Source organism: Helianthus annuus, chromosome 7 (genome assembly GCF_002127325.2).
Source record: "Helianthus annuus cultivar XRQ/B chromosome 7, HanXRQr2.0-SUNRISE, whole genome shotgun sequence".
In the NCBI taxonomy this organism is placed as follows: domain Eukaryota; kingdom Viridiplantae; phylum Streptophyta; class Magnoliopsida; order Asterales; family Asteraceae; genus Helianthus; species Helianthus annuus.
Window position 1 is genome coordinate 23,509,551 of NC_035439.2, and position 9,545 is coordinate 23,519,095.

Genomic DNA, 9,545 nt, shown 5'->3' on the forward strand with positions numbered 1-9,545 from the left:
TTAACTGAGAGACACGTACATGGACCGGGTGAGACAAGCACACTCATCTCGCCACCTATCGCATATGCACCCATGCTACGCCACTTGCCGCGTATGCACTCTTGCATCGCCACTTGTCGAACATGCATGAACTTCTCGCCACTTGTCCAACTTGGGCATGCATGTCCGCCACTTGGTAAGCATACGTGCCTCTCCATACTTTATAATCTGGATGCATGGGGTTGGATTAAGTGTTAGAAAATCTGCACAAAGCTCTCTAAACACCCACAACTACCACGCCGCTGCCGCCGCCATCGCCACCGCTTCTGTCGCTGCTCCCCGCCGCCGGTACCGCCGGCCACCACCGTCGCTACCCCGGTCTATACCCGCGTTTCGTCAGTTCGTGTATCATGTCACTAGCATGTGTTCGTTGAACCTCGGTGTCTCAACCGGTTAGTTATTAACCGAGCTATATCTTTCTCATCGGTAGTTAGATATCCTTATCATTGTGCTCGTATTTGCATGTAACCGGATCCAGTCGGGTTTCGTTTATTGTTGATCACTCGTTTTTTTTCCTTGTGTTTTATGGATTAACTCGCTTACTTGATTGACTATGTAATTTTCATCTACAACCGGACCCTGCCCCCCACCAATTTGGCTTTTGAGAGTCCGGCCCCCACCTAGTTTTTGTTCAAGCTCCGCCACTGCTTGCTCAACTATGTGATTTTCATCTACAACCGGTACGATTGAAATATGTTATTGGTATTTAAGATTAGTCATTCTTTATGACCCCATCGTCATCTTTTATTCACAATTAATGTCTTGATTTAGATGTGTTGTTACAACTGTATATGCTTAATGGAAGAACAATAAAGGAAGATGGTTGATTTGTGAACGAGTATGATTAAAACTCTTGGTTTTTCAATAATTTGGTTTGTTTTTTAGGCGGATTAATTTAGTTGCAATTTAAAGGGGGATTGAATTGACTTATCTCCAAGTTCAATGGTTTACGTGTCGTATCAAATACTCAGAAAGATATACGGTCTAATAAGACTACTTACTATGAAATATATAAAGTTATGCAAGAAACGGAATTGAAGTTTTAAAAGGTCTTTCTTTCTAACCGGATCCACGCTGGCTAGTTAGTAGTCAGTCTCATCATTCCATATCATAAGAATTATCATATTGCTTTATAAGTTAGAAGTAAGTTTTTAGATGTTATTTAGTTATCATTCGATTGTGCTAAATAATATCAAAAAAATTAGAATACACACTACTAAAATGGACAAAACAATCACCCACCCCTCCTTTTATACCTATCAAAAGAAAACGTCTTAAACCATTGTTTCCAAGCAGCATCCTGTTGTTGCTCAAGCCACGAAAGAAAACAACTATCCAACAAGCAGAAAAGATTCACATACAAAAGCTGGTACCTAACCGGCACAAACCGAAAATTAACCACTTGAATCATCGGCCATATCCCGCCTTCCACTATCAACGCGGGCAGGAAATCGCGCTTCGCCTCTTCAGTAACTTGCGTAAGGCTTTTCCCTGACGCAAAGCCCATATACGCGAAAAACACTAGTAAGTCCACTGGCCCGAATATGATCCCGTCTAGCGCCACTTTCATAGCCACAAATCGCATAGATTTAGGCGGGTATTGGATTTTATATTGTAAAAATCTATCTAAACCTTCATACCTACAAATCAAAGCAAATCACATTACATTAGGGATGGGATTGGTACAGTTTTTCGGTACCCATACCGGTACCGAAATTGAACAAAACTAGGTACCAAATATTTTGATACGGTACGGGTATGAGTACGGGTATTGGTACAAGTATTTCGGTACGGTACCCGCTTTGGTACCATTTTGTTTTTATTTAGTTTTTGAGAAATCATACGATTACTATATAGGTAAAATTGACATGAGTACCAAATAGATAAAGTTTATGAGTACCAATACGATACAGGAACCATATAGGTAAAATCAATACAACTATTATAAATACCATAATACGGAATAAAACATAACATAAAAAAAAAATCAAAGGTGTATATAAAGTTCGGTACCAGTACTCGTACCAATACCGAAAGTACTCAATACCAAAATCAATAAAACTGGGTACCGATACATGTACCGAATACCTAAAATTGTTACGAGTATAGGTACGGATACGAGTACGTGTATTTAGGAAAAAAAGCCCATCCCAACATTACGTTAACACATTCCCATATGAAATTTTCGAAGAATCACTCACCAGAAATGCCCGATTGGCCCGACAAACGCCGCCCCGAATAGGCTTGTGGTAACCACTCGTTTCCAGTTGATATGTAAATCTTTGTCATCCTCCTGTTAAATAAACAAATTACAGAATTTTGACGTCAGCAAAAGTCAAACCATCACAATTACGTTAAAAATGGCGGGAAAAACCGTTAAAGTTGAAACAGAATGTTACAGGAAGAAAAGTGTATTTGTTGTTCTTGGTAGCGGTGGTGCCGCGTGTAACGGCCTGAGCGGCAAGATCACCGAGTCCCCAAATGAAACCGGAGCTGATCACCTGCGTTTTAACGGGATGTTTGGTTAAACAATTCTTATACCATCTCCACAGTTTCAACATTTCATCAAAGGTGGTGTTGGTTTGGATTTCTATTGAGAATCAAATGCTAATTTCGATGGCAGATATATATGTATATTTTCATTCCAATCAACAGGGCAAATTACATAAGAATAGCAGATAGACGGGCAACAAACTGCATAGTTTTATTTTGGTGATGATCATCATGTTGGTATTGATATGGATTTGGATTGTGTGAATGTTTGAAAAGGGTTTGTGGGAAATTGAAGTTGGAAATTTAAAAACCTCTGTTAAAAATAAGGTTGGTTGAGATTCAATTTAGGCGTGGGGTTTGAAATTGTGAAATATGAATTGGGTCGTACATACCCTTTTCGTTTTGAAATAATCTTGTTTCTTCTTTAGGCATTCTTGTTGCGTGATGGTAAAGTGGGTGGTCAAATTATACAATTTCATTTAAAAAAAATTAGTTCAAAATTGGTTTCTTAGAAATTTGAATCGACCTCGAGCTAATCCTAGCTCGGATTGGTCTGACTCATGAACAGCTCAAAGACATTTTCACAGGACTCGCTAAATGTAAATACATATATATCACTATTTAAACATATATGTGTGTGTGAAAACTTTGGATTATTATGATTCGCTAAATTAACCATTTAATGAGACGATTGACAATATGTAAATTAAGTTGAACTTTTTGTGGCATTAGTCACTATTTGTGTATCCTTGTTTGGGACAAACTTTTATCCATGATATGGTAGATATCCAGACCCAAATCCGTACATCCGTAAGCCCATGCACATCAGCCCAATACATGTGCATTTGGGTTTTATAAGCTACTGAGTTTTTTCTCCACTTACACACTGTAAATGAGGTAGACACCCGCCATTTAGTTCATAATCTAAACCTATTATAGTGTGTAATTGCATTACATGAATCACACCATATAAAATGAGGCATAGTTTGCATCGTGTAAATGTGCAAAACACATCATTTAATCCACAATGCATTACAACTTTTAACTTAATTTTGTTTTTTTTAAATACTTAACAAAACTATACCTAATTAAAGAGAATAAATTTCTCTATAATGTAATTTTTTAAATAATAAAGTATATATATAAATTACTTTTGTTTGAATGATAAATGATATCCCTACTCTTACAAAAATTATACTAAAATACTCACCTCGTTCATGTTTAAACTTGAGACCTCCCATGTGTCTTTATCAACTACGTTAGCCCGCGTTGACATATATAAAAAAACTTGATATTAAACAAACAATACCCTCTTGACTCATTACAACAATCAGTAACTTTAGTTAGCTGGAAAAGTTAAGGACGTAGACATTAAAGTCCGATCAAATACTTAAATACCTTTATACGGCTTAAAAAAACTAATTATAACTCTTTTTAACTCACAAATACACACGTAACTTACACATTGTTTAAACGTATCTCTACAGTTACACGTAACTAGTGTTTGGATGGTTCATTCCGATTGACCATCGGTTTGAGGATGGTAGGCGGTGCTTATATGTAACTGGGTCCCTAACTCTTCGTAAAACTTCCTCCAATAACGAGACGTAAACCGGGTATCCCAGTCGGATACTATAGACACTGGAACCCCATGCCGAGATATAATTTCATTCATATAAATTCCTGCCATCTTTTCAGAATTATAAGTTTCCCGAATGGGTAAGAAATGTACGCTTTTAGTAAGGCGGTCCACGACTACCCAAATAGCATCATGTCCTTTCCTTGTCTTGGGAAGCTTAGTCACCAAATCCATCGTTATATGTTCCCCCTTCCACACCGGTATTTCCAAAGGTTGCAACTTTCCATAGGGTTTTTGGTGTTCGGCCTTTACCCGAGAACATGTCAAGCACTTCTCAACATACTTGGCAATTTCTCTTTTCATCTCTGGCCATCAATAATTTATCCTCAAGTCTCGATACATCTTTGTAGCTCCCGAATGAACGGAATATCGAGACTTGTGAGCCTCATTCAAAGGTAAATCTTTCACGTCATATTCCAGAGGTATCTAGATTCGGTCATACCTCGTCTTCATACCATTCGCATTCTCTTCTAACTTGTGAATAAATCCTTTCGTCCTTTCTTTCTTTGGGTCATCAGCGTTCAAGGACTTAATTTATGCTTCTCGTATTTCTTCAAGGAGTTTAGAAGTGACTACCATCTTCATCACAATCGTAATCCTTGATAAGTTCTAGCCACCTTCGTTGCCTCATGTTAAGATCTTTTTGCTCGAAAAAAATATTTGAGGCTCTTATGATCTGAGTAAATTGTGTATTTGACCCCAAACAAGTAATGCCTCCATATTTTTAAAGCGAACACTACAACTGCCAATTCTAAGTCATGAGTTGGGTAGTTACCTTCGTGTTGCTTAAGTTGTCTCGAGGCATACGCCACCACCTTACCCCGTTGCATTAGAACGCACCCCAAGCCTTGACGGGAGGCGTCGGTGTATACAATTAAGTCTTCCATTCCATCCGGTAATGTCAATACCGGATGTCACACCCCCAAAATCCACAAGCGGAGTATCACCGCATGGAGGCGTGACTGACTAGGATCCAACCACCAATCATATTGAACAATATAAATTAATGTAAATAAAAGTCCAATCCAATCAATATAATTGGTGTCAAAACAATTCAACCAAGTTAAAGTTATCAGCGGAAGCATAAGGTTTAAAACCCAAAACATAAGTTAAAAGTTCATAAGTTTAACATGGAACTCAACAGTCCATGTCCCACAACGTCCACGCCACCTCGTGCAAGCTCCTGAAATACCTAACGACCTGCAAGGCATGTAACAACGAGTCAACAACAAAGTTGAGCGAGTTCACAGTTGGTGTTCATTATTAAGTTGTTTCAAAACCAGGAGTTCATTTGTAAGTTGTAAGTTAAACCGTTTACCTTGTTTCCCAAACATATCCTTAGTTGGTGGGGGCTTCCCCATGTTAACCACTAGACCTGTTTACCATATCGACCACTGACTAAAGTAAGTTGGTGCCCCGACGTCAATGTCTATCATCATTGACTAGTGCCCAGATCCATTAGTTCACGCCCGTCCTCTGCGGCACGGTGTGAGGCTTGTCAAACCTAAATAGCGCTATCTAACTAATGACCCGCTCGCCATTGGCCCGACGATTAAGTCGATATAAAAAGGAGGGACTTCATGATAGAGAGTTTTGGTCTAGTATCCGTGTTGTCACCCTTCAGTAAAGAGGGTGTGTACGTAATCCCCAAACCAGGAGATTACGCAGGTTCCGATTAAATACTTATCACATGTTGTCACCCTTCAATAAAGAGGGTGTGTACGTGTCCCAAACCAGGAGATCACGCAGTTTCAGTTTCAATCCTTTACCCATTCCCAACCCTTGGAATCCCATGCCTTGTGGAAAGTGTGAACTCACCTTGGTTTGCTCGGTTTGACTCTTAAAATAGCTAACGGTCAGGGTTGGTCAATCACGTCCTAGTATGATTAAGATTTAGTCAATTAGTGGTTTCAAATAGAGCACAAAGTTCCTACACGTATTCTAACATGTTGCACATAAAATATTATAATGTATATATGTACACATGCATGCAATGTGTCGCTATTCGAATTAGCGACCACATATTCGTCACAAATCACATAATAAATCTTGTCACAAAATTTCAGCTTTTAAGTGCATTTTCGGACAATTTGCGGTGCGTTAATCGGGACCGTTCGGGCACCAGATAGTTCCCGAAGAATTACAGAACGTTTCAATCGAACCAAAGACCATTGCATTAAAATTTGGTGACCAAATTCCTTACGGATTTTTCGTGAAAAATCATGCGCCAAACCATGATCAGATTTGATGTAATCTGATCACGTTTGCCGAACAATTTATTTAAAAATATCTGTGTATTCAATTGGCGCGAAACCAAAAACAAAATCACATGTCCGATCCCTAGTATCTACAGTAAAATTTTCACATTCAAACAGTAAACACACACCGAGTTATGACGCAAAATGTTCGCTGCATTTTCTGCAGAAAATGGCAGCTCATAGCAGTTTTAGAAACAATTCCGCTAAAAATACCTAGACATGTCCGAAAAATACAAAACCACTTCTGTTTGAAAGCTATTTCGGGATACTTGGTTTTAGACTCTGAAAACGTAAGGTTTCGATAATTTAAAGTCCCGGAACAGGTTACGCAAGTCAGCATATTTTCTGCAGAAAAACTCAGCTTTAGTTGCTGAAAAGAAATAAATTATGTAAAATAGTAAACGATGTCTAAAAATCATGATTCCAGCGCCATTAGAAGCGTATTTTGAAATAGCACGTTATAGACTCAAGAAACGCTAATTTTCGTTAAGTTATGAGCCTGTCACAGCCAACTGAAGTCGGCTATAACTGATGGACAGCCTTCTATTTTCGTTACCCGATCCCCCTAAACGCTTCATTCGCGAACCCGATCAGTTATAACATCAACTAAAGCAGATATAGATTATTTATATCAAGTTCATAACTATAAATTGCCATAATTTTTAATGATACCAAATCAAAACAGCCAACCGATCAAATCACCCACCTAACTTGATCACTAACAAATTTAATCCTTTAATATCATCGTATGTATCAAGAACATTTAATTTAAACAGAAAACACAGGTTATAACCAGAGGACAATGCACTAGATCTTGCATGACTTAAAGAACTACACAATAAACCAAAACGCCATAGAAAAACGATCTCTAGCGATTCCTAGTTCACAATTTTCACATAACACCAAACATCATTTAAACAATAAAACGCAGCCATGTATTAGCGGAACATCAAACCGAAAAATAAACCAAGTACGAACTAACCGAAAACAAGATGCTCGAGGGATGCGAGTGAGAGAGAGAGAGAGCTAGTGCGAGAGGGGGAGTGCACCGAGGAAGGAATCGCAACCAAAGGGGGAGGGGTGTGGTCTCCTGCTGCCGTAGATTGCCAAGGGAGAGGAAAGTAGGGTTTTTTTTTATGCAAGACACAACATGCAAATATGTATATAATATAAATGGGAATTCGGTGGGGTGGTTTGGCGTATAGGAGGTGGGCCGAAAGTCAACTGATTTGGGGTTGGGTTTTTTTTTTTCTTTTGAGCCACAAATAGGTGGGGAAAACAAAGGGTGCCATTCAAACGTAATATGGGCATCACATTGTTGTCCACATATATTAATATGTTATTATTTTTTTTTAAACTACTAAAAAAAATAAGGGACTAATAATACAAGCAATAACTAATATATAATCTATATATTAATCAAGTTACGGTTCAACGGTTAGGTCGGTTCAACACGATATGAATTTGGTTTTGACTATTCGTTCGCACACTAAAAATTAAATAAGTATAAATCTAATTCGTCGAATAGAATAAGTATATAATTATTTAAAAAAAACAAAAGGAACTGTTTTTACCTTGAAGTTACGGGTTGTCACACCGGAGAACTCGAAAGCTTTTCTTTCAAGGTTTGAAAGGCCTTTCTTGGTCCGTACCCCAAATGAATTTCTCTTCCTTCCTTGTTAGCTTAGTCATAGGTAAGGCTATCTTAGAAAAATCCTGGATGAATCTTCTATATTAGCCGGATAAGCCAAGAAAATGCCTTACTTCACTTGGATTCTTAGGGGGAACCCATTTCATTACCGCTTCTACCTTTGATGGATCTACTTTAACGCCTTCCTCATTGATCACGTGACCGAGAAACTGCACCTCTCTAAGCCAAAATGCACATTTCGAGAACTTCGCATACAATCTTTCCTTACGGAGCGTTTCTAGCACCTTTCGTATATGTTGAGCGTGTTCGGTCTCGCTCCGGGAGTATACTAGAATGTCATCTATAAAAACAATCACGAACTTATCTAACATAGTTCGACATACTTGATTCATTAAATCCATAAACGCGACCAGAGCGTTCGTCAAACCAAAAGACATTACTAAGAACTCGCAATGTCCGTATCGAGTCCGAAACACAGTTTTGGACACATCCTCTTCTAGTACTCATAGATGGTATCCCGATCGTATATCGATTTTTGAGAACCAACTTGCCCCTTGAAGTTGATCAAATAGGTCATCAATTGTGATAACTCTCATAATTACAGGTATCCATACAATTAATTAATATTAAATTTGTGCTTAATGACTGTGCTTGATTACGACTGACGAATTAAACTGCTTTATGACTTTTGCATCATACATACATATGCATCACATTCATACTGTCACTCCATTTATTACATACAACCTTTGGTGACAAACTTGATGCACAAAGCACAGTTAGCACAGTGAGCGGATAACTCAGAAACATGCTGACAATGCCAGCACATAGACAAACAATATATTGAGGCCCAGTATGAGCCAGAGTCAAGGTACTACACTAGTATGGATTGTAGGGAAGTAAGGATCATAAAACTGCGTTACTAGGTGATAGCTTAGGTGTCGGAAAGTGCCTAAAACCCACTTAAAATGCAAAATTCTGCATCTATTAACAAAATTCAGCATTTTAATATGCTAGTAATGTGCAAAAACATGACAAAATGGTCCTATATGCTTTCCTAAGTGCCGGGAATTATAAGTGTCACCAAAAGTAACATAAAAGACACTAAACGGTATAACTTAGCACTTTAACGGAACGATATATAACCGAACAACCGGACATTACCCGGAACACAAAAATATTGTTAAAAACATTGTTTCACTTTTTCTGAGCTAGTATTGGTCCCCGAACACTTAAACACCCTACACAAAGCATGTAACACTTAAACACTAGACATAGCATCCAACTTTCACTAATTAACTTATTTACCCATCAAATATTACACTTAACCCCCCCTGGCTGATTTCGGTTCTTCATGGCCCCACCCCAACAAGATTTTATCAATCTTCTACAAATCCTTCCATAATATTTCTTTGGGATTTGGTTGATTGTGTTGGTACTTCAAGGAACATCAAACCCAATGGAC

General features: G+C 38.3%; 1 protein-coding gene across 1 annotated transcript; it reads right to left on the reverse strand.

Moving 5' to 3' along the window:
• Positions 1-1,172: 1,172 nt before the first annotated feature.
• On the reverse strand, positions 1,173-2,894 carry LOC110886527 (protein sym-1). Its single transcript, XM_022134339.2, has 3 exons — positions 2,439-2,894; positions 2,241-2,332; positions 1,173-1,679 (listed from the first exon to the last, which is right to left on the reverse strand). The coding sequence occupies exons 1-3, from the start codon at positions 2,598-2,600 to the stop codon at positions 1,274-1,276; spliced, it is 660 nt and encodes a 219-aa protein (XP_021990031.1). The 5' UTR covers positions 2,601-2,894; the 3' UTR covers positions 1,173-1,273.
• Positions 2,895-9,545: the final 6,651 nt, after the last annotated feature.

What these genes read in the sequence shown, in the direction of transcription:
- LOC110886527 (XM_022134339.2), bottom strand. Translation starts at nt 2,600, where the DNA reads ATGTTGAAACTGTGGAGATGGTATAAGAATTGTTTAACCAAACATCCC. An exon ending in ACAAATACACTTTTCTTCCT is followed by an intron (nt 2,333 to 2,438) that starts GTAACATTCTGT and finishes TTTATTTAACAG; the next exon opens with GAGGATGACAAAGATTTACA. An exon ending in GGGCCAATCGGGCATTTCTG is followed by an intron (nt 1,680 to 2,240) that starts GTGAGTGATTCT and finishes TTTGATTTGTAG; the next exon opens with GTATGAAGGTTTAGATAGAT.